The sequence below is a fragment of the Pseudoliparis swirei genome, chromosome 8 (genome assembly GCF_029220125.1).
Source record: "Pseudoliparis swirei isolate HS2019 ecotype Mariana Trench chromosome 8, NWPU_hadal_v1, whole genome shotgun sequence".
NCBI classification, from domain to species: Eukaryota; Metazoa; Chordata; class Actinopteri; order Perciformes; family Liparidae; genus Pseudoliparis; species Pseudoliparis swirei.
This window is the reverse complement of record NC_079395.1, coordinates 7072438-7097788: the sequence shown is the minus strand read 5'-3', so window position 1 is coordinate 7097788 and position 25351 is coordinate 7072438. Positions and strand designations below refer to the sequence as shown.

The window sequence follows — 25351 nt, the reverse complement described above, 5'->3', positions numbered from 1 at the left end:
AATTGACGATCAATTGTCTCACTTCTGGTGTATTAATATTTATAGTAGGTACTACGGTAATTTAAATGTATATCTCAATAAATCCACAGCAGCCTTTTCTACTTCATATGTCAAGTCCCCGGCACTACAAAGTCCCGGTAGAAGTAAACTAATGGCTTGTTAACGCGTAACCACCTGACAGTGGGATCAGTTTGTTGTGTAATCCAATAAGCTCCAGTCCGTATTTCCCCTGAAGCCCATCTGGCACAGTTTGTTTACTGGCGGAGAGGCTGGGAAGAAGGATCCTGCAGGACCGGGGAGACTGTACAAGCTCCCTCTATCTGCGGGGCGAAATAACGAGAAAACTTTATTTCACCTACTTTGCTCTCCTTCGGACACGCGCGCGAGCCTCAACTGTGACGACGGGAGCGTGACCACAACTTCGGAGCATACAAACATCGTATTTATGACCTGTTCACCAAGCAAAAAAGAAGAAGAAAGAAAGAGAGACAGAGGAGCCGAACGAACGAAGTCCGCCTGTCACCTTTTCAGAGACGGAGAAGAGCTGAAATCTCTGCGCTGGCTGAAGAGGAGTTTGTCTCGGTGGAGTTAACAAATTCAAGCGCCCCGTATTTCACAAGCGAAATAAAAACGACTGTGATGTTTTTGAGCTCGCCGTAGAGTCCGAGTATTGTTGTTTATTTAGTATTTTTTTTTAATCTATTTTTTTTTTAAGACTCGCAAACGTGACGCCACGCAGCCACGACCATCGAGTCAGCAGCCAAGGACTCTTCAACAAAATCCCTCTAAATTAATGTAACGGTCGCTTTTACTGCGGTATTCCCGCATGAGACTTATCTTCTGTTATCAACGAACACGCGCGACAGCTGCGCGTGCGCGCGGCGTTCATGCGAGTTAGAATAAGTGAGATAGTCAAACTTCACTTGTGGCCTTAAATCGGAGAGGTGGAGCGAGGCTGCGCAGCTAGCTTTAGCTTAGCTGTTAGCTTCCGCTGGGAACAACACGTTCTGGGTTTCGCTCTTTGTTTTCTCTCCCGGACTGAAGACGAACCCGACCGGACCAGTTCACCCATTAATGACACAAAAGAGGGCACGTGGTGCGTGTATGTGGGGGGGCGGGGGGTGTTGTTAAAGCTGCTGTTTCCGCATGAGGTGGCTAACTTTAGCCGCAGCAGCGTTAGCTTGTGTTTGACTGAACACGTTGGACTTGTTCCTCCGCCCATCTTCCGGGATGTCTTTTATTTATTGTTGTTTACCTGTTGGCCCACGTCGCAAAACAAAACCGATTTCCTGAAGGTATTTCTCCTCGAGTCCTGCACTGTGCTCGCCCAGGATTATTCTGCATTTGACCCGGAATAGTGGTGGATGGTTTTATTCCGACTCAGTTATGTGGCTCCGGACTTTGTGTTTTGTTTTGACCGCTATCTGCTTTGTGATGAGCTGTCACCGAGCGAGTGGAGAGGGTAAGTAACACTTATTACCACTTTGGATCAAATCTACTGTCAAGCATTTGTGTTGTGTTTAGCTAAATAAACGGCTGATTGATCTGTACAGATGTTTGTGTACATACAGAAGATAATATTAATTATTCCATGTTCAAATAATCCACACATGATAAACTGCAAAAAAACCTGCCCTTTTTAATTAGAAAAATGTGTCCAAATCTGTCAAATGTCAAGCAATTTTCAATCTATTGAGTGTGAGGAGATTAATACCAAATCATCATTACACATTCTTTAATTGTGCCACGATACATGGAACATTGATCAAATTGAATAATTCAATAAGTGTGATATATTATCTATACACTGAATACACATTAAATATTATAAACAGTAGTCGGTGCCAATACATATTGTAGGGGTTAGAAATACTCTAAACAAACTCGTGACACGCTGTAGTCCCCACTGCAATATTGGCATCCAGATTTTATTTTGTTTTGCTTGTGATTGCCACTTGATAAAGGGACGTAGCCGGCAAACAAGCCCTGTTGTAGACAGTCACTGCAATGCAGGGACAAAGGTTAACACTTATCGGCTATTTGCAGGAACTGTGAACAAAACGTTTTGTCCCTAAAAAGTAAAGTAAGTCTGATAATTTATAATTAATTGACTGTTATTTCAAACAAAATATGGGCTGTGTGAAAGGGAGAGCATTGGTTTGTTGCTGTGGTCAGTTCAGGAATGTAACAATAAGCCCTCCTTTACAGCTCCTGACGACCCCTTTATATTCACCAGCCGACAAGCACCTGGGGATAAGAATGAATGCACAACATTTAGGATCACACAGAGACTTTCTCACATTTCTCAAACACCACAGTAATTACACACACTCTGTGTTTCCCACTGTGGGAATCTAGGAAATGAATGTACAGCAAACCTGTGAGACCGCATGCTTGTTTAAACGACTGTACATAAAGTGTGCATTTTAAATGGACCAACAGCTGAGAGCAGTCTGGTAAATGTGACATTACACAGCCCGCTCGTTGTTTCATATACTTGGAAGTGTTATTGTTTTTAGTAAGCAGAGGCTTCAATGGACGTTACTGGTGATTTATTTGTGCAAGGCTTGCTTATCAAACTTTGTCTAAAAACATTTCTTCATACTATTACTCTAATGTCAGACCTGTTGAAGTCGGAAAATAAAGTGTTTTCTTTGACTCTTGACTTTGCATAGTTGGCAGAAACAATGGCTTGTGTTCAGTCCATGTGTTATTACTTTGAGTTGTGAAGTTGACTCAAACTATTGCTAAAATAGATGGCAGCCATGGAAATACAAGGAAAATGTATAACAAATCTAAATACTGCAATTAATACTGATTAAGTTTCCAATTAATGATCTGTTGTGCGTCATGAATACAGAAGACTGATTTTGTCAGGCTCAATATCTTTCCAGAGAATGCATGTCAAAGTACTTTGCACTATTAAAACATATAAGCTTTTTATAGATGCTTCTATTGAGATTGTATTATCCAGTAAATACAACTAAATTCCTCATTTATGTTAAGCCATTTTTTCCCCCTTCTATTTGAGCAAACATTGCTACATGGTTTGTGTTGTCTTACAATAATCTTGACGCAACACACGGTAACGCGTAAATAATCCTCCTTTTGTACAGTGTAAAGTGTCTTTTGATTTGTTTTTTGAAAAGCTGTGAAAGAAAAACACAGCATCTCTCACCTTTCATCAGATTTCAGCAAGGGGCGAATCAAACCAGTTTGAGCAAGAATTTTGAGACGTAAATCAAAAGCAAGTTGTGTTATTGCACTTCGATTCCCCCCTCTCGTGCTCCTCTCAGACTTGAGAGTGAACCACAGAAGAGAAGAGTGAAACCTGGGCTTCACACTGGCTGATTTCATAAGCTGGACTGACCAGTGTCGAAGTCAGGAAACCATCTGAGCTACTTGTTGGTCACAGTCCAACTCAGCTTGATGGAAAAATGCACTTAATAATGGAAGCTTATATTTAGTGGCTGCCTGAATTTATCTAATTTATTTAGCATCAGCTGGCTGTTGACCAGTTTTATGTTAATTTGTCTCTATAACTTCAGATGCATCTTTTATGTTTAGTTACATTTGCATCTTTCATACTTGAAGTTAGTCCCAGTTTGAGTATTTATTTTTCAGAAGAACGGATGCGCAGCTGCGTGACTCAAGAGTTCATGTTACTACATAAGAGGCCCAGTGATCTTTGAAAAACCCAGGAGATTGTTCAATATCGCTTACTGCTTTTTTGAGAGCTCCAAAATCACTGTCCTAACAATATATGGATGAACAAATATTCCATCAGCTGCACAAAGAAAATATGTTTACCCATTTCTGAAGTTGTGCCACTGTTTTCTCATAAAGATTTTAGCTGTAGATAATAACTGCCTGTATCCCCTCAGGCTGTTTGACTATTGAATAGTAATTCATTGGTACTTTAAGGTACATGTCAGTTTATGGTTGTCTTTTTAATGATATTTTGGGTGCCTTAAAATATGTTTAGGGTTATTTGAGTTCTGGTTTTAAAACCTCATAACTCTTAAAAGTATATTGTTTTTAGCATATCCTTTGTACGATGGCACTTTGTGTAGTTTAGTATGTCTTCATGCGTATGACACCTTTATAATGTCTGAATCTTGTCTTGTATGTTGCACTGTGAGCGCACCAAGGTGAAGTCAACTCGATTAGTTTTATTTTCAGTTTAGTTTCTTCTTATTGACGCTATATTGTATTTGAATACAAACGATTTAAGCCTCCCGAATAAGGAGAGCCATTTCAAGGTCATGAAACTGTCACCCCTCCCACCACTTCTCCAAAAACACTCACGAAAACACTCCAAGCTGCTGTCTGAAGAACCTACGTCATGGGTACATTTCACATGCATACAAAGGAATGATCTTTACATTAGTCTGCCTCAACAATGTTGGTTTAATTCTGGTCAACAAGTTCATGTCTGGAACGATATAGCACTTGAAGATGAAGTAAACTAACCGGCACAACTGCACTGTCTCACTCCGACCACACGGGCGTCTGACGAGGAAGCCTTGTAGTGTCACATCTTTACCCGTAACACTGAAGACGAAATGTGCTTGTTATTGTGCTTTTGCACTTCAGAGGTAATAATTACCTTACTGATTGGCAAAGAGAATTATGTGTTTCCGAGTGTAGCTTTTGGCCAACTGAATCACCGAATGATCTTTGGTCCCGAGCCACCCAAACAGGATCCACTTCAAACAACCCCAAGAGGGAACTTTGTGGTTTTATAGGCTTTCCCTCTCACTCTATTTAAAGACCAGGGCCCTGGATTACTTTGGTTAAATTGTATTCCCTGGAGTGTTGTGTTGTGTTTTCAATGTGCTGCACTTGCCGTGTCACCCTTACCTAAGAGCTGGCACATTTGATAACCTGCTCTTCCGTAGGCCCTGCTTCTCAGACTCTATGAGAACCTGTACTCTTGAGAAAGAAGATTGTGGTAATGTCACAGTCAGTCTTAACTGCTGTTCAGTTGAGGAGATGACACAATTAATCTTAAGTAACTTGAATTGAAATAGTCAGAAATGAAGTTTGCTTTTTGATTCTGCTTTAAAGACAGGAGTTTTGTTTTATGTCATGACTGCCCCCGTCTTATTACTTTCGTAATTTGGTCCTTTTGTTCTTCGAAGACCAAGATTTCGTTACTGGGTTAGCCGTGTTTCATTATTATTTCATGCGGAATGACACAATATTTGAAATGTTACATTTTTGTGTTTCTTTGAGGAAAAACTTAGATTTTGATTACATCAACACATTGATTTAGTAGTTTAAATAGTTTGAGTGTTAGTTGACAAAGAATGTTTTTGTGATTGGATTTTTACAACCCTTCTTAAAGTGGATTACGTCACATGTCAGTTTAGAAATAGTGAACATTTATCTCGGTGACCTCTGCGTTTTGTGGATCTGCGGTTAGTTTGAGCCGGGGTTGGAAAACAACAGGGCAGCGAAACCTTGAAACGGGAAGTGTTGCAATCAGTGAGCGCTTGTGTTCATGCCTGCTCATTGAGGCCACGGTTCTCTCTGAGGCCGAACAATTAATTACGCCATCGGTCTAGTTTACTATCGGTAATCCACCTCCTTCTCAAGAACAGAAGCGCCTGTTGATGCTTGCAGCTGTAGGGAAAGGAGTGTGGGTTTTCACTCTGAGTCACAGACTGTGAAGCTCAGACGGCATAGGACTGGCTCCCTTTACTATAGCAATGAACAGTATTTGTGTTCATGCGTCAGTTATAGTTGACATACATTGATGGCCATCTTGTGACCTAGACGCTATTTACATCAGACACTCACGATTGTATTTATCTAGATGTATTACGAGGACGGCATATCATCATTACCACTGTTTGTTAAACTTGGTTTTAATTATCCGATCTTATCTGCAACATCTTGTCTGCATTATTGTGCCGAATTTTCACATGAATTTGCAAAAGCACAGTCACAGAAGTAAGCTCCAAGATTATCAATTAAGACTATGAAAAGTAGCAAATCATTTCATTTAGGAAGTTAAAAAGTTTCATTGAAAAAGCATCCAAACCTTCAAAATTGCTCAAATTAAATGGTTGACGCACATTTTTCAGTCCACAACATTTCAGTTTATTAACTTAACGTTTCAGCTCTAATATATGAATATAAAATATTTTATGGTTCATGTAAATGCAGCCTAAAAGTTAAAGGATAATGTGCGTTATTTCATCTTTTCATGTTTATCAACAAATCACCTGAAGAGTGTAACGTTTGCAAGAGACCAAAAACTAAAAATGAAACTGTATTGGTAATAGCCTGTATTCCTCATAATTAGGGAATCTGTGAGCCAATGGAATGAAAAGACTCCTCCCACAGAGGCGATAATTAACTTTCTTTGCTTCTTTTTTATTTGCTTACTTTTTTAGGCCAATGGAAAAACCCTACAGGCTATTTAAACTGTATCGCTGAGCTGAAACAGTATTGTTTGTCTCCATTTATTTGGTTTAAAAAGCAATTTAATGCAGTTTAAATTGGCATTGGCTAAACAATTCCAACTCGAGGTTTAATTAAATAGCTGTTTCTCAAGCTTTTTTACTTACTCACTATTCACCATATATTAGCAGATTCATTTAGCTGAGATGGATCTGGTGACATGACAGTAGTTGTTTTGATTTAATCCGTAGCACTTGATGAAGGCTGTGTGATGCAGTCAAAAGCAAGTGGACTTTACGTGGGGATTGTTTTGTCAAACTTTTATTCCCAAGATTAAGAATGAACTTTGGTTCTTTGCTTCAATTTACTTTATATTATGGTCTTCATCGTCTTGTTCACGTTACTACAAGGAACTTTTAAGTGGTTATGAAACGGACTCTTAAAGTGTAAAACTGATGCCACGATACCATCTACAAAGACCATAGGTGAGAAGATTGTTGTGATGGTGGATATTTTAAATACCTGTCATCCGGTTGCATTCCCGGCAACGGCAAACAAAACCAGAAATCAGAAACTCCTTCAGCTCAGACTTCGCGTTGGTAGGATGCGTAGAGCTCCGTGCCGGCTACGGGCTGGGTCTGCTGGGGAGGCACTGGAAAACCAGGACTAAGTGTGGAGGACTGTCTGACCTGCAGTAAAAAGAGGTTTTCTAAAGGGAGTCTGGCAGCTGTAGGTCTTTATGATGGAGCTCAGCGATGGTGTCCACTGGGGTCCGCCACAATCAACAATTAAATAATCATCTTTTGTTTCGTAGAGATCCCCACCATAATTATTTTAACGCTTTTATTTTATATTAAAAAAACTGATATCACAGTTCATATTGCGATTGCAATATCAGTCAAAATAATGACAACTCGATGCACCAAAAGCGTCGCGAATATTCGCAAACCTTTTAGTGTGAATGCAGGGAAGGCACTTTGATTATCAAGTGTTTAAAAAGTGTTCTACAAATAGGCTTTGTCTTGTTAGCAGGATGGTTTAATTGTTGCTCTTGATGTTTTATTTGGGTTCATGGGAAACCATCACACGGCTCCTTTTATAATGATCCTTAAACGTTCATCTGTCTTAGAGGTGCAGGCTGCGAAAGACTTGGGTCAATAAAAATCTGGCCCTCTAATGACGCTTAATTGTTGACTCGGAGCACCATGGCTGTGTTTTCAGTCTTGTCTGGCTCAGATTAGGTGATGTGTGGAGTGCAGGCCTCGTCACCATAGTAACCTTTGTGATATCTCCCAGTTCAGCTTTCTCAACGAAACGGGTCACATTTAAATTCTAGGATGGACCCTGTTTGTTTTGCTTGAGTTGTGTTATGTTGTCATGAACCGAAGAACTAAAAAGTACCGTATTTCTTTTTTTAAAAGTTTGTATTTTGGTCAAAGTTTTGTTTGCCTAACTAAGCTTTCACACATAGAGAAGTTCTCTCTCAGCTACCGCTCTAAAATTCCTCACTCGCTCACCAGGGCTGCCATTTTCTTGTTTCCAATGTGAGCCACTATCGGTACGGCTGGAGTGTATTAGATTCTCTATTGGGAATGTGGTGCTAAAAATACTGGCCCGGCTGAAAGTGTACACTGATAGGAGCCTGGCCGTGCCGCCCTGTGATGATTCTCCTTCTCCACAGGGTCACTCGGTACTCTGCTGGTTGACTCTACTGCAGAACCACTGTCCCCTCGTATTGTCCCGTTAATCACTTTAGTTTGAGTGTGTGTGGGTTCTTTTATGAGCCAGATGGAGGCTCTTTGTATTCATACATGTTGTATGTTGATTGTTCTACACTAGGCTACATTTGCTGCAGACTCCTCTGGTAGTTACTGTCAGTTTGCCCTGAAATGTTTCATTTGGAGGTCGATGTGTTGAAATTATAGGCTTGTGGGATGCCATACATGCTTACAATTTGGCTGTACTCCCAAGATCACGAGGAGAGCTGCAGATGTATAAATGCAGCCGCGAAAGGAGAAATATACTATTGAACAGCCACGTTGTTTTTAATATGCAGTTCAAACACATGTTGGGACACTTTGTGTGTATTTCAAACAAGCCCCATGTTTGTTGGCTGAACCTTCGGTAAATGCGGCAGAGTGAACATGCTGGTTAAGGTCACGAGTGAAGAGCTTGTTGTTTGGACTGTGTGTGTGTGTGTGTGTGTGTGTGCCGGTTGTCTTGTACTGTTACGCAACAGAAGATGTAAAATGAGCTGCTGCCATAAAGATGTGCACGCCTAGCTGTTATACCTCTTCCACACGTGGCTGACCAGTTGTCCGGATGCGCCCAACTCAGTGGTGGGTCGGTCAGTAAAATAAATACAGTCCTCTCACCGACCAGCACACCACCGCCAGTTGCAGCCATGATTTGTGAACTGTAAAAATTGTGCCTGGAATGTACCACATTGCACCCACGAAGGAAAACATCTTCATGGCCATCATTACTTGTGTTATGTCACACAAAGCCCGTTAAAGACAGAGGCTGACTTTCAGAACAGTGAAGATATTCTCATTACCGCCTGCTCTCGACATACAGAAGCCGCTTGAATCGTGTTTATTGTATTTTACTGGAGGTCAAAGTTGTTTCAGTTGATATTCATCTAGAGCTAAAACAATAGGTTTGTGAATCAACGAGTTGATTGAAAGAAAAGTATTTTGATTATTGATCAAATCATTTCTTCAAGCAAACAGGCTCTGAGCGTGCTGCATCTGGATGTGCTGTTCTTTCTTTCAAATAATTAAGTTTGATGATTTTAAGTTTTTAGCTGTTAATTAGAAGACAAAGTGGCCTCTATTATCTGATATGCAATAGACTACATGAATTTTTGAAAACAATATTGACGGATCAATAATAGTTATCCGCAACCCGTCATTAATCTCTTGTATCATTGTGATGCAGGATATTTTAAAATGTTTCAGACAGTGGAAATGTAACTTATCTTCGAAAAAGTATAATAAATGAATTTCTCATCAAATAGGATCCTGTGTCTGGGTGCGAACTGACAAAGCCACACATCTACTACTTGTGCAATACGCGACTTTTAGTGCTTTAGTTCCTCTCCCAGACAAATATTTGTAACGCATTAGCTGGTGTTTTTTATGGTCTTGAGTTACAGAAGCAACTCCACAAATCAACTCTGCGTAACCAAGGATGAGCACAGCCTCACTCTGATGACAGCACTCCATATTTGACGGTGGCTCACAGCCAGATATGCGGTTGCTAAACAAAATGTCAGCGGACATCGTCTGGTCTTCGTCACATTTGGAGACATAACCACACATTTTTCACTAAAATATCCACTTTAATTATCAAGAGATCTATTTTCTCTCTCTTTGAGACCATGTCTGACTTCCTCAACCTTGTTTTTCCAGTTTACAGAGCAGACAAGTTGCCTCATGCACCACGTTCAGCAGTTGGAATCTGCCAACAGCACAAGATAAATTGTCATTGGGAAATCTTTTTATTGTTTGTCTGGGAATCGAAAGATTTTATATTGCAATACTCTTAACCCGTAATATTTTACTGTAGGTCTCAGCCTTTCCTCATAATATTGTTTTAGCCTCGTTTTTGTACTTGTTTTGTGTGTCATACGTGTAGGTATTTAAGTTTCTAAAGAACCTGTTTGTTTTATGTCTTTTCAGTCTGTCCAAGCAAGGACATCCGCAACAATGTGACCAACCTACGTACGCTGGAGAACTGCACAGTTATCGAAGGCCACCTGAAGATCTTACTCATGTTCAGGACCAAGCCCGAGGATTTCCGAGGCATCAGTTTCCCCAAACTCACAGTGGTCACCGACTACCTGTTGCTCTTCAGAGTTTACGGCATGGAGACCCTCAGTGATCTCTTCCCCAACCTAACGGTCATCAGAGGCAACAACCTGTTCTTCAACTACGCCCTGGTGATGTTCGAGATGCTCCAGCTGCGAGAGATCGGCCTCCACAGCTTGATGAACATCACCCGAGGAGCCGTGAGAATTGAGAAGAACCCAGATCTCTGCTATCTCGCCACTCTGGACTGGTCCAAGATCCTTGACACGGTGGAGGACAACTACATCATGGCGAACAAGAACGACCGAGAGTGTGGAGACGTGTGTCCGGGGGTGGCCATCGGAAAGACCACCTGCCAGACCACCACCATCAACGGACACTTCAGTGAACGCTGCTGGACTCAGAGCCATTGTCAAAAAAGTAAGCAGTCTTTTGTTATAACTTCTAATAGTTGATCTCTGTGATTTATTTATAGTCATGCAAACAAACAGCACTTCTACTCATCTCTGATCCAGGACCATCAGACCCACATTTAAACATTCGTAACATTCAGGAAGAATGGTGAAAGTAATTACTGGCTGGATGGAAGGCATTCTCCTCAGACATGTATAATGCTATATGAATGAGACTCCTGTTTCATGGTTTGTTTCGACTTTAATCAGTCACCAATGACTACAGTTACTTCCAACTGCTACAACAGTAAAACTACCAGTTTTGATCATTTATTTAAAGTCAAAACCTTTGCAGGTTCAGTGTCGGATGTAAAAAATGTTATGTTGTATATTATTCTATGCTCTGCTGTGTCACCCCGTCACGTCTCTACCGCTGAGCCACCTCTTTGCTCATTTTTGGATTAGTGGGAGTTTATGTGTGTCGTCAGTGCCAGGATGACCTTAATCAATAGATGGAGCGTGCTCAGATTTGTCCCAGTTTAGTATTTACAATATGTGTAGTTGTAATGTCAAAGAAATTACTCCATTTAAAACATTTCCAAAACACTATCTAACGTTTAGGATTAGACAATTTTTTTCTTTTTATTACTTTATTGTCATGCACAAGCAGCAGCTCCAGTTCTTCTCGGCAGCTTTCAGTCAACACATCATTATTTCCACTCCCCATTGCTTTTGCCGCACGTCGAACCGGTCTAACATTTACCGAATTCAACTCTCCACTTGGACCAAATAAAAGAGCATGAGGGTCAGTGTTTGAAACAAAAGGAGTCCTTTTTTTCCATCAGAACGAATTATGACTTGCAGCCTAAAAGTTGTTTTGCCATCAGTGAGTCGTGTCCCTTTTTGAAGTGTCGAAATGTCAGGGCTGTGTCATGTGTTTAAGTTAAGTTCAGTAGGCCAAGTCCTGTGTAAATTCAGCTTGAACTGTACTCTAATATTGCAACACCTCACCAGTTAGTCTTTGCATGTTTACTCTCAGTAGACTGCAGAGTTGTTATCGTTCATGATGTGTGGAGGAGGTGAAGAAGATGTTAGATATCGTGGCACATTTCTCATTGTCCCCAGTAAGCACATCTCCTGTGACATGGGCCGTTCCTTCTCTGCTCTGACTTTTACTGTAAAATGACAAGCCCAACCACTTCACACTGCCAAAGAGTTCGAGTGCTGAGAAGAATTTTGCGCATGGGTGCTGTCTGAACACCTTGGCTCGCACCATTACGCAACACGGCATGCATTAGTTTAACATCTCTTTTGAAGGAGTTTTCCTGTACATGTCTGCATTTTTCAAGCTCTTAGTAATGTTTGTTTGGTGTGGCGGCTACAGTGCCAGTTTCTGTCGAGCTGAGCGAGCTCCATTATTCTGCTATTCAGGCCCTTTACCCCTGAAGAGTTTTTATTTTTTTGTTTGTTAGTTTTTCGACTAATGACTGGGCTTGAGGTGATTGCGCGTCGTCATCACAAATCCTTAAAGACATTTGCAGAACATTGTGGTGAATGTTCAGAGGAAGTGTTTTCTAAAAAAAAAAACTTACAGTGGAGTTGATTTCCTAATTATGGGCCATTATCTGATGATGAATCAAGAAGACTAAACGTTGACTGGTAAGCCCTGATCTCCAGTAATGGGTCTGTCTTCTGCACGGGTAGTGCCTCTGGCCTTGTGGTCTGAGACCTGTGGTTTTTTGCCTACTTTCACTAAAGCATGAAAAGATCTGTTACGCTCTAGCTAGAACCACAGCGGCATTCAGTGTCCTCTTCAGATGTAGTCTGTGACTGCTTTTTATAGACCAACAGTAGTTTAAGCTTCTTTTCCCAAACCTGTTGCAATCGATAGATCTGTCTTCTGGTCTCGCGTCTGCTGATTGTGACTCCGGACAACATGCATGTATGAACTAACATAGATGCTGGTTCTTATTGCAAAGTAGAGAGACAATTACTTACTTTTTTAAATGCAAAATAGATCTCACACAAGTTGAGAATTGTGACTGTCACATCATGTTTGACTTTAAAAAAAAGCCACTTGTCAACATTGGACAACATGTTCTAACTAGTTGGAGCGCGATGTAATTTTGGCCAATAGCCCATATCCTAGGGGACATATCCTTGAAGGTCTTTGCGGACCTTATGAGTAGACTGCTGACTGCACAAGTGGAAGCATGTTCATGAATGTGAAAATATAATGGAGTATAAACGGAAACATGTGCTCAACACGGTCCATCTTCTTGTTCAGGGCCTTATAATGTTAATCCAAAACACATCAATGACTATTGTTGTTATTGGCATCGATAAATAGTTGTGAATCTATCAAGTCTGTTTATGAGATATATTTATTAGGTTTATTATGTTTCAAAACAACACAGGCCTTAATATCCTTATACAAATTGAGTTTTAACTTGAAGGGAATTATTACACGTCTATTTACTTGTAATGAAGTACTATTTGTTGGCAAAATTCATTTGAAGAAAATGGGATATTGATCATGTTTTGGTACTGTGTGTCATGTGGCGCAGCTTGTTTGGCTGAAAGGAGCTGGCAGCTAAAAATATTGGCTGTGACTCAATAAGAAATCAGGGGCTTCCCGTTGGGATATTATCTTTTTCCACTGCTGAGCTGTGCTGACAGACTTTCCATCTGTCCATCAAATTTATCCTTGATTTAGCATAATTTCTCTTCTAATTTGTTGGGCATTTTATGTATTCATTAGAGAGTCTCCAGTAGAGAGATGGCAGTACATGAGGTGAGAAAGAGAGATGGGGATTGAAAATGGTGAACTGGTGGGGTTCATGGTCAGCACAATAAGGCCAGAGGCCTTCGAGGGGGCCCCTAATCTTGCATATCTAACACTTCTTCTTATTCAAATGTGGGGGTAAATGCCATTTGAAGTTTAAAGTAGTTTCTTTTTCGGATTGTACACATAATTTGGATTAGTGAAATTAAATCCAATGCCGTTTTCATATTTACATTCACACAACAACAACACAACATTTCATAGGAGATGTGGTTTTACACACATTTTTCAACTTTGCTGTAAAAGTGTCTAAATTTAATTATTTAGCATGTTTGTGGCCGCTTTTTTGCAGTGCTTTCACTAAGCCCAGAGAGATATAAATGAGCCTGCATTTCCCAGGTGGTCAGTATTTTACACTCGGGATTAAAATTGATCCTAGTTATCAACCCTCTCTCAGAGATCAGACACCCAGGGGGGTGGCGTCCGCCTCCTTGGCCACCGCAGCAGCTTTCGCCAGTGTTTGCAAGATCCCATAAGATGGAGAACAGCAGGAGGAGCCTCCGCTTCTGATTGGTTTGGCACTGTCCACACTTGTAGCATGCTTGTCTCTGCAGCCCGTTGGCAGAGGGAGACCACTGTTGGTTTCATGCATGCTGTCACAAATGGAGTATTCCTATGAATCACATTTCAGGTCAGGTGAGGACTGACTGCCGGACCTTTCTTGATATGGATATTCCAAATTTACTCTCGTCTGTCCACCAATCACAAGATGGACTTGGATATTTGTCAGGGTCAGTGTGTTCGTGTGTGTGTATTTGTAGTGTCAACACAGACATGGTTTATAAATCACACGGGAATAACCCTGCTTGCGCGTGCACGTGCGCGTGCATGTGTGGAGAGAGTAGACGGCTATTATTTAGTCTTGTTGCCAGGAAACGGGAGCGTAACACTGTGGTGTAATCGCAGATAAGAACACATCAGTCATTCACCCAGGCTGTATCGCAAGGAAAAGCGAGGTCACCAGTCTCAATGGGGGTGAGGGAGGTGTGGAGGGGGGGGATGAGTCCCGCCTCACCGGTGACCCTCGGCTCTCCTCTCTGCCGACCTTGTCGCAGCTCCCGCACGAAACGGTCGGCGCTGGCGCCACAAACCTTTTCCATCCTGAACAATGGTGGCCGGAGAAGTTCATGGAGAGTTCTTTCCAATTGTTTCCGGTCTTTGTTGGTCCGCTTCCCCTCCGGGGTTATGAATGGACACAGGGGGCAGAGGGTGTCGCCTCGGTAGCGGCAGACACTTTTATGAGACCAAAATACTGCTGGGTGACCCGTGTGGGTCAGCAAGGCAGGAAAGGGGACAAATTTAGCTGCTCGTAAAACTGTCTCTGGGGAAATAGGAGGATATTGTTACTGAGCTTTATTATTTTGAGATGGAAGTGACCTCTGTTGAGACAAAACATGAAGAAACCATCATTTTATTATATCGTCCTGACTCTTGACTTGCTGTATATCTGCCAACGACGGCAGGCCTCTTCGTTGCCTCTGTGACGTGTTGAGGGTTGGTGGGTTTTCTGTATTCGTAGCCTGCGGCACATCCTTCAAAACATGAACTGTGTTTGAAAGCCAAGCCAGCCTGGTCCCTCTCCCATCACATTAATCATTCCTTCTGTTTCTATTTTTGCCATGGCTCCTCATTCATTCAGTGTCCTCTTATACATCATATTATACCGTAAAGCTTAAATCTGCAGCTTTCTGCACGGTGTTGCTTTTTACCGCAGCAGAAAGTAAATTACATTTTTTTTTTAAACCAAAACAAAGATGATAGAACATCTAGACTCATGTTCTGTCCGTGGTGAGCCGTAACGGCTATCCCACGTAATGAAAGTGTCCTCAAACCACCAGCCAAGACTAACTTACTTTACCTTTCCTCACAATGTGCTAAATATATTTTCACCTCGATACGGACTGCTGTGATTTTATTACAGGACTGCAACCTCCGTTCAGAGATCTCACGTAGAGTTAGTATGAACATCTTCCAAATAGTAATATAATATACTGTACGTGTGCGTATGGCCACTGTGTTCACAAGGTAAAGGCCATAGATTTTCTTATTGGCAAGTGAATTATCTGTCCAAAAGGAGCTATTTGTCTTCCATCTTTTGTTTGCTTGCATCAGATAAATGCTTCTGCCTTAAAAAAAAGAAATTTGCAGAGTTTTAACTACTAGTTATAGCGCAGTGCCACTTTGGAGCCGGCCGATTGGCTCTTGGAAGTGCAGCTGGCAGCGTAAAACATTGGAAGGAAAATGTGACACAAAGACGAGCTAAAATTGTTAAAGAATAATAACACATCATGGCTGAAAAGGTTGAATTACAAAGGTCTTGAGATGACATTTTAAAACGCCCAACGGAGCAAGAAAAGAAAACTGCTCTGCTGATATTTTAATTTGCAAAGTGGCGTAGCTTGAAATACACACCATCTACCCCACTACTCGTGTTATTGTGTGGATTACAATGTGATTGCAAATATATAATATAGAAGTGTATTGAAAATAACAAAACGAATCTTGACAGATCCAGCCTTGATAGTCTGCTCTCTTCATGGTTCAGTATGCAGAGTGCTATTCTTCGACAAGCCTGAATCCAGAACACACACACTCCATGAGTCCTTTCCTTTGAGCTGACTTAACTGCTCTGGCACTCAGTCTTGTGGAGCTGTACCCTGCGAACCCTCTGCGTTCAGCTCCTGGAGCCATTCCCATGGAATCCCAGACATTTCAGGCATTTGTTAAAGCTGGGCCGACAAGCGTTTCTTTGCCGCTGTACGCACTCATCAAACCCACAGGAAAATGTATATTTGTTTAATCTTCTCTCAAAAGTTTTTAAAAGCCTGTAATCCAGATCTTTTATTTATTTGTGTATCTCTCTATTAAATAAGGTGTTTGTTATTTGTGAAAGTAATCTTGTGTTGTCAGGAAAATCTGTTGTACCCAGGCCAAGCCTTTTGTTTTGTATGCTGTGCCTCAAAATATCACCATTGTTTAATATCATAACACCTCACGGCATAACATTTTGGAGAGAAATGAAAACCATTTAATGGTGCTCTTGGAAATGATGTTTTGTAAACGGGACTTAATTCAGGCACTCTTTGATCTCGGCACCTTTAATCCTCAAGGGGTTGTGGGTTAATGAGAAAAAGAAAAAACTGAGTAGATCCAGAATTGAGTTTATTTAGTATATTTTTCAATTTGCATAACTTCTACCGTTCTGCTGCTTTTTAGTTTTTTCCCCCCCCATTTTTTATATTAATCTGCATTATAATTTTTTTTACTTTCCATCCTGAGTCCCACAATGTTATAAGTCGGTGGAGTACTATTTGCTGAGTTCTCCAAGAGGATTAATCTAAGTCTGTATCACTGGTCATGTTTGCTTCAGTTTTCCTTCACAGATCCACATAATCTAATGTCGGCACTGCTGAATACAAAAGAAAGCACAAGCGTCATTAGTAAAACCAAAACTAGAATGTTTTGTATTATCCGCAGAGCAGCAGTACCTGTGCTGTAGTCTCTTGGATTCGATCTAATTCGTCTGTCGCTCTAGACGTGCGTCTGTCAAATAAATGAAAAAAAGACTTCAATAGTTCGACAGCCTAAATTATTTTCTTATAATTTGAATATGGTGTCGTTATTATTTCTTCTTTAATATTTCATATTTAATTATTTTGCTTCCCTCTTGGTAAGGAAATCAATTGTGTTAACATTTTGTTTTGGTAAAAGACAGAGTGTTGTGATGTTACATATATGACGTAAAGGTCACATAGATGCTTTTGATGTTATGACATGTAGTCAAAGTCAACAACGGAGCTCGTGATTATTTCAGCCCGACACTGAGCCCCGGAAGGAAATGAAGTTTCTAGGCTGTAGACGTGCGTCATTTGCCTGTAAAGCAGGTCGTGTAATTGCCCATCAATGAGTGCTCAGTCTTTATCATTTCTATTCCAGTCACGGGCAAACTGGATATCCAGCCCTCAGATGACAGGCAGGGCCCCATTAAAAACAAAAAGTGTTTTTCCATGTTGTTTTTGTGTTTTTGTTCCATTAACGGAGGCCGGGGCCAGTTAATGAAATTGTTTACCTTTCCTGTTGTTACCAGAGTTATCTCTGAACCTGCTGCTGAGTCAGACCGGCTGACAAGTGGTTAGTGCGGGGCTTTTATTTTTTTAACCTTTTCTATGACGTACAACATTTTTGCTTTAATTTAAATAAGTTTGAACAGTTTGTCTTTGATTTTCTGTCAGAGAAGACAAAATCAATTAAAATATTTTTAAAGTATCACTTCTTGTGATCACTATGTTTTATTGTTGTGATTACAAAGAAAAAAGAAGCGAGAATGGCTCAATCTGTGAATCTCAGATCAATTCATCATTAATGCATTTCTACATGATAAATGACAGACAAATTATCAAAATACTTGCCGATTTAATTTTCTGTCAATCACTTATCCATTATTATCCAGCCCAATGATCTAAAACGAGGAGGAGCCCACCTTCACATTTGAGATGCTGGAAACTGTTGATAAATTAATTCATAAAATCATCACTCGAATTTTGTAAGTTTTTTTTTCAGCGAATTGTTTTTATCGCTATTTAACCTTTTTTTAAGAAATGCTTTTTACTGATGAATATTTAACGAAGTAATTACACTCAACTTGTCTAACGCCCAAAAATGAGAAACCTGCGAGACGTTGATCTGGATTGCCTTCAGTCAACAAAGCCGGAGGCTGTTTGAGTCGTTAGTAATTAAAGTATTTAAGTGGCTAATTACTTGCCATTGTGTCAGTGACTTTAATTCATTGATAATTTGTTATCATTGAAGCATTTTCCCAATGACCTTATAGGACTCTTCAAAGTCAACATCGCTACTCAAACCTCATGAGCCCGATAATTGATTAATTGTTGATTGTTCAGAGACATGTTTGAAAGTGGGGACGATATAACATCTGTGCCTCACTCGTCGAGCAGAAACCAGCAGATAGCCCTGTATTAATGATGATATCAGTTTAGAGACCAGTAATCAGACTAAAGCTGAGTGTAAACCCGCAGCAGTGAAGCCAAAGGTGGTCCCGGGCACTTTGTCGCACAGCTCTAGAATTGTGTAACTTTGTGCAATCGGAGCTTTTCAGACATGACTTCCACCATTCGTTCACTGGTCAAAGCACGACTAACATGTCTGAGGATATGACGATGGCAGTGAATAGATTTGTAGGTGCTTAAGAAACGGGCGGTCTTCAAAATCTACATTTGTGTAAATATCTTGCAGCCAAATCCGATTGTTTACAGGATATTTAACCTTTTTTTCTTTATAATGCATGTAATAGTTAACTTGCCAAGCACAAGTACAACCAAAGCTTTGAAGATTTTGATTCTGTTATAGAACGAAAAATGTTAACGATGTGAAATTATGGTATTCATTATATTTAAATTGAACAAAGGCAACGAGGCTCAGATGTCTGATTCATATGAGCATCCTTTGATGTTTAGGACATTTTCTGTTCTGGCACTTTACAGTCATAACTGCTAAGATAACACTATAAACATCCACTGTAAGATGTTTGTACCGTTACCATGGTTATTCACAAACATATACACTTCAAATGTACGTAAACCATCGCTTTTAATGTATCTTCATGGTGCACACATTCAGTTGGTGAACAATTGGTCTACTTTATGCTTCCAAAATCATCAAAAGACGACTTTGGAGTAAAAGTTTGCTTTTGTATTGCAAATTTGAGATGAGCATTTATTTCCCTCTTGTTTGACATTGTATATATATATATATATATATAGTCAGTTACACCCCTATATGCATTTACTATCCTAGTAAATTGGTTAGCTTTTCGTCCATATTTAACGCATGACCTCATCATCACTACGCATCGAGTCAGCTGTTGTGCTGTACCAGCAGTGAGTGCCAAGCAGTGGATATCAAGTTTGAAACATGAAGCAACCAGTCGCTGCTCTTCTATTCTGTTAATTTGCTTTGAGTTATGGACAGTGTGGAAAGTAAGAACGGTCGCTGTTTTCAAGAGCACTCTGTTTGTTCTTGCTCGGATTGTTCCCTTATAGGCGTTCAGCAAAAACCTTCTTTCATAAGAAACTAAATACTACACTCATCATAGCCGTGGAATTTTAATTACCAACCAGCGCACCACCGCATTCTCGTTTGGCATTTTCTGGGGTCTAATATGATCTCAATGCAAAATGCCCGATTATGCTGCTGTTTCATCACTGCCAAAAAAGGAACTTGGAAAAACTCACCACAAAATGATTTTATGGAGGCTCTTGAATTTAGGCATAAATCGGTTTGGATATCCTTGCCTGTATAAATACAATTTCTCTCTCTCTCTCTCATATATATATATAGATACTACATTACAATACTAATCTTGTTGTGCATTTGGTTGTTTGGAGAAAAAAAGAAACTTAGAAATAGATAACACTTCGTACAGTGTGATTGCAGACAAGGAGCTGTCTATGTATTGTATGAGTCATTCATTGCAAGCAATGTGGATTCTTTCTGCCTTTTCCACACCCCACGTTGTTGAAGCTCGCCCGTTGGCCGGCAGTCTGCGAAAAAGCTGTTTCTTCAAATCCAATTTCCAAGTTGGCATCACCCTGACGGGGTGTATTATTCTCTGTCGCACAGGGGCCTTGAGTTGTGTTGGCGTGTGGTTGACGTTTGTTTCAGGCTTGGACGATTGAGCATCTCATTGTGTGGCTGTGCCCTGCCCAGTGAAACCTCTGCTGATGAGATAAAGAGCATTTCTGCAACATTATTTCCCAGCCTTCATGTGATCCTGCTGCACTTTGCACAAAAAAACGCATGACAAGAGATCAGACTGGTCCTGACCAGTGTGCCAGAGGAACCAGAGCAATACGGATAAGGAGTTCAAACAGGTGATGCACGCATTCTGCCACAAGACCTTTTAAGAGGAATATGTAGCTTCGATGTAAACAGACATAAGTCCAACTGCCGACCAAGCACTTGTCTCCCAAAAATCCCATTGATTTATTGTTGTCAGGTGATTTTACGCTGTCCACATGGAAGATAAGTAGCGGAGATGCTGACAAGAGCAAACTTAAGCTGAGCATAACTAATTGACACACTGAGAAAAGACCTCTGCTCTTCGTGAACGGCGCTCGCTGAAGGGTCTAAAATGAACATAAAGAAACTGGGCCTTTATTTAGAGATTTCCATGTTTCCAGGAAAGAACGACCAACTCCACCAAGCTGTCTCCGAAGTGTCTCCTCACTCTGGAGAGATCAAAGGTGGCTTGGGGGGGCCCCACTCTCAAAGGTCCTCTGGGTGTCGACCTTGAAAACATTTTTGACAAGCACACAAGAAGCAAGTCTATCTCCTTCAGTGTGGTCATTGTTGTTGATAGTATAAAGGCCTCTTATGATGTCTGATTTTGAGTAATACCGCTTATTTAGGATCAACTACAAGCATTGATTTCAACTCTGCAGACACGGCCAAGTGAACTGTACACATTATTTGGGCAGCGAGTGATTTGTTTTGGTGCTTTTTGTTCTCGGGTGGAACTTTTTGAAGTCGCTGGAATTAATCGACCCACATTAACCATTTTTTTCTTAATTGCTTGCATCCTCTGGAGCCTGTTTTGAAAACAAATTGATAAATCAGACATGGAACATTTCTATTGTTGCAACTGACAATATATTATTATCTACTCGGATTGAAAAGTACAAAATAAATAATATTGTTGGGAGAGTTATTCTTGTTTGGTCCAGCCACAACCCAAATATATTTCATTTAAAATTATGGAGAAAAAAAGCACTCCTTCAAATTGGGCAAGATCATATTTGAACTATCAACTAATTGTTTCAGCTTTATTGCAACGTGTTATATCTTAACAGCACTGTGTGGTTTCTCGACATTAGAAGTTGACCAAAATATAATCAACACCATTAAAGATTCTTAATGAATGCCCCTTGCAACATTTAATGGATTTTTGCTCAAAGAAATGCACACCATTGGGCAACAAAAAACATAAATCAACTAAGTGTCTGCACTACGTACATTTTATTATAATGACATAGTGTCTATAAGCAGGCATTACTTGTTTACATGTTCAGATCATGCCGTTTAACAGTCTGTAAAAGCTGCTAATGAGTCGTGGACGTGAGGCTTCATGGGGCACCGAGTTGTTGAGAAGTTGTTGCTCAGCTTTCCCTCAACAAGTACCTTTGAATAAAGAGATTTTCCTATGAGCGCCGTCAAGATTTAAGTGTACGAGCAAAACATAAATTACATTTAATCGGAACTACTTGTGATTCGTAGAAGTCTATTCGGAGCGGCTCGCGCATGCGCTGTGCTGCTTGAGGGAAGCGCGCGGGACACAAAGGGTTAATGCGTGCGCCCGTCTTCCTTTGAATGGCTAGCTTCTCCAGCTAGCCAACACATTGGCTCAGGCCGAGGGTGGATCTGAGGCTGGGCCTGTGCTCCGGCACGGAGTCCTGCTGCGGGATCGGGAGTCTGTGTGTGAGCGGGCGGAGCAGCTTTTGTTGGTGCGAGTGCGTACGTGTGCGTATGTGCCTGCATTTGAGGGAGAGAGAAAAAAGAAAAAGAAGGGCAGCTTTTGATATGCACTTTGGAGGGGGAAGAAAAACATCAACAGAATATTTTAGTTTTTCAGTGTGGAAACCACCTAAAGTGGTCTGTGTGTGAGGCCCATCGCCAAAGAGGTGATTTAGACTAGCAGGCTGACGTAGATAAAACAAGGTTGTTATATCATTTGTTTTTTTAGCACAATGCCCCCTTTCGCTAACCCCCTTCCAACCGCCGTTCTCATGTCGCTGCTCTCCGCCTCAAACACACACTCACAGAGCTAAGTTCACGGGGAGCGAGAGGACAGGGGGTGCATGTTGTTTGTTTCGTTTAACGGCTGACCTCATGACACTAATGAAACCAAGCAGCTCAACAATAGGAGAACAGCCTAATGAGAGTAAGTGTCTGCTGTAAAAGGAAGCACGGCACTCAATTATCCCATCTTGTTTTTTGTTTATGTGGCTGGATATTAGCTGAGACCCGTAAAGGACACGCATACTGGCAACTTTACGGTGTGACCAGTGACCTGCCCCTAACGTCAGCGGCGATTATCTCCCCTGCTGTCAACCCGTCTTAATGTGGCTCTCGTGGTTGACCAGCTTATCTCAACAGGCAGGTCACTCTCTGTTTGAGGAGCTCCATCTATCCTTGCAGACTTGTCCTCACAGCTACACAGAGACCACAGCACACCCACAAACTGGGTTCCGTCTACACACGTGCACACGCACACCAATCATAAGAGTTCAATGTTATGTAACAGGTGGATTTACAGGCTGTGTGTGTTACACGGTGTGTGTTTGCGTGAATGTCAGGACACAGTCTTTCTGCCAGGGTTTACATCGGCCTGTTCACAAAGAGCTGGCGGAGGTCGTGTTTCCAGACAGAGTCCCAACAACTGCAGGGCTCCAACTAAGGATCATTTATCAGTTTAGGTCTTTTTTTCATGAAACCATTAATGATTAAATCTATAAATGTCAGAATATAATGAGACCATCCATCACAATTTCCCACAACCCTAAGTGGCAACTTCATCTCCCATGTTTTATTTAACTAAAAGTTTAGTATAACATTTTCAATTCGATAAAACGACAAATATCAATCCATGAGATGACTATTTTCTATTTTTGCTTAATAAAAGATGAATCAATGGCACGGTTATTAATTAATTTTCTCTATCAATTAATCAAATCATAGTTTCAGCTCTAATCTAAAAGACACTTTTCATGTGTGATTGTACATGTTGTGATATATCTATATCTGTCACAGTGGCTCCCAGCGTTGAAACCTGAAGGACGAGCCAAGTGTCCCGCAAGATTTTTCTCTTCTCTTTTTTTGCTTTAAAAAAAAGAAATGACTACATTTTATACTAGTTCAGTCACTCATGAAATAAAGAAGCCAAGCAAAGACGACATGACGGGTGTCACTCGAATGTCATATTTCCCCCTCTGTCTCACTTTCACCGAGCCCTCTGGGTTCGTGTCTGTCCTATTTTAACTATTGGAGGCTCCCCACTGATTGTATTCAGCCAGCTTGTTGGCCAAAGACAGATGGCCCTCTGGGCTGCTGGCTCGTGCCGTGAGGAGTGATCTGACCATATGAGATTTCTGTGGAGGTGGAAATATAAAGATATATATTGTCATTGGAGATTAACATCAGCTGCCTATTTGGGAACTGCAATCCTATGTAGGTGTTTGAAGGCTGATAAGCCTGAGTTTCCAGTCTCTCTTCCTGCAGCTCAAATAATCCTGCATACATGTTTAAATTGTCTACATAACCTTTACTATAACCGTTGCTTCACTGACTCTGGTATCCCTCTCTCACGTGCAGTGTGTCGCGTTCAGTGTAAACATCGCGCCTGCACCAAAGACAACCAGTGCTGCCACGACCAGTGCCTGGGCGGCTGCCTGAAGCCCCACTCGGCCGGTCACTGCGTGGCCTGCCGCGGCCTCCAGCACGGGAACGACTGCGTGGAGCGCTGCCCCGAAAACCACTTCACCTTCAAGGGCTGGCGGTGCGTCTCCTTCGCCTTCTGCCAGGATCTCCACAACAAATGCAAGCGAGAGAAGGAGCTCAGCAAGAACTCCGACTGCCACGAGTACGTCTTCCACAACGGTGCCTGCATCCCCGAGTGTCCCTCCGGCTACACGACCGTCAACTCCTCCTCGTAAGTGAACACTCACGCCGGTCCGATGGGATGGGCTCTGGATGGTCGACTGGAACAATGTGTTAATATTCTGCACGCATACCCACACATTCACTCCTACATATGTTTTAGTTCCCTAGAATCCCGTCTAATTCGGCGACACTCCTAGAAATACCTACACGGGCGTAATTTACTCGTTTGAATAGTTTCATTATCAAAAAGACTCTCGCAGCAATCATTTGATTTGATCAGTAGCACAAAAGGTAAGAAGGGTAAACCGTAATGCAAGAAATATAAAGTAGTCCATCGATAATAGTTTATCTTCGAACGGACCATTATGCACAAATGATGTGATTTAGCAGGCCAGTAAGAACAAATGATACATGTGAACAGTGAATATATCAACTTTAACAACAACAATAACACAAAGAAAGAAGAAATGGGAGAAAGAAAGAATGAATTTAGCTCGTGCCACTGTGTTTGTAGCCCACAGTGCATGAACTGAAGGGCAGCTGATCTCAGAAAACACTCCGATTTGGTGCAAATACAAACGTGGAGAGAAAGAAAAGAGTCGTGTGTGTAAGACCGCAGACAGAAAGGTCAAAGTGCTGCAGCGCATTAGGAGACCGGTCACATCCATGTTTCTGACTTTGACTCCGTGTCCATCAGCTGCATTGTTTTCCGGCTCACGCGCTGCACACATCGTCGGTTGTAAACCAGCCGCTGCTGTCTGCATGGCAGTGGGCAAGCTTTAGGAAGTATTTGTTCCCTTTTCTTTGAATCTATAATTCGTCGTGTGTGTATCTCCGTCGCTGCATCAGAGCAGACTTCTGATTGACTTGCCGGTGACCTTTATCGCATCCCTCTTTGGCGCCGTCATTGACCGTGACAGCGTTGTTGATCAGTGTGGGTGTGCCTCCGCGGCGCTCCAGACAGCCCCAGTCACTCTGCTCGCAGCTGGAGTTTTCAAGCCTTTTCGTCTCTTCGTTTCAGCGATACTGGCTAGTTGACTAGGTGGCATTTAAACACCAGCAGCAGCATAGTCCAGACAGTCCCTGACAACGGGGACGACAAGGAAAAGTAGTGTGTGCTTAACCTTTTCATTTATCAACAGGGGATTGGCCACGGTCGTCATCTCTGTTCGAACAACACGCAGCTTCACATTCACAGAGTTACATCCTGTACATTC

At 41.4% G+C, this 25351-nt stretch overlaps 1 protein-coding gene and 1 long non-coding RNA gene across 2 annotated transcripts in view; one reads left to right on the top strand and one right to left on the bottom strand.

Moving 5' to 3' along the window:
- The first annotated feature begins 274 nt into the window (after positions 1-274).
- insra (insulin receptor a) overlaps positions 275-25351 on the top strand; it is a 45888-nt gene continuing 20811 nt past the window's right edge. The window contains exons 1-3 of the mRNA XM_056420317.1: positions 275-1462; positions 10095-10643; positions 23847-24183. Coding sequence (XP_056276292.1) covers positions 1387-1462; positions 10095-10643; positions 23847-24183 — 962 coding nt within the window. The 5' untranslated portion in view covers positions 275-1386. The remainder of the gene's footprint in view (positions 1463-10094; positions 10644-23846; positions 24184-25351) is intronic.
- Positions 1617-10085, bottom strand: LOC130197597 (uncharacterized). The gene is made up of 2 exons (XR_008832505.1): positions 6934-10085; positions 1617-2247 (listed from the first exon to the last, which is right to left on the bottom strand). It is a non-coding gene; the product is annotated as an uncharacterized LOC130197597 (long non-coding RNA).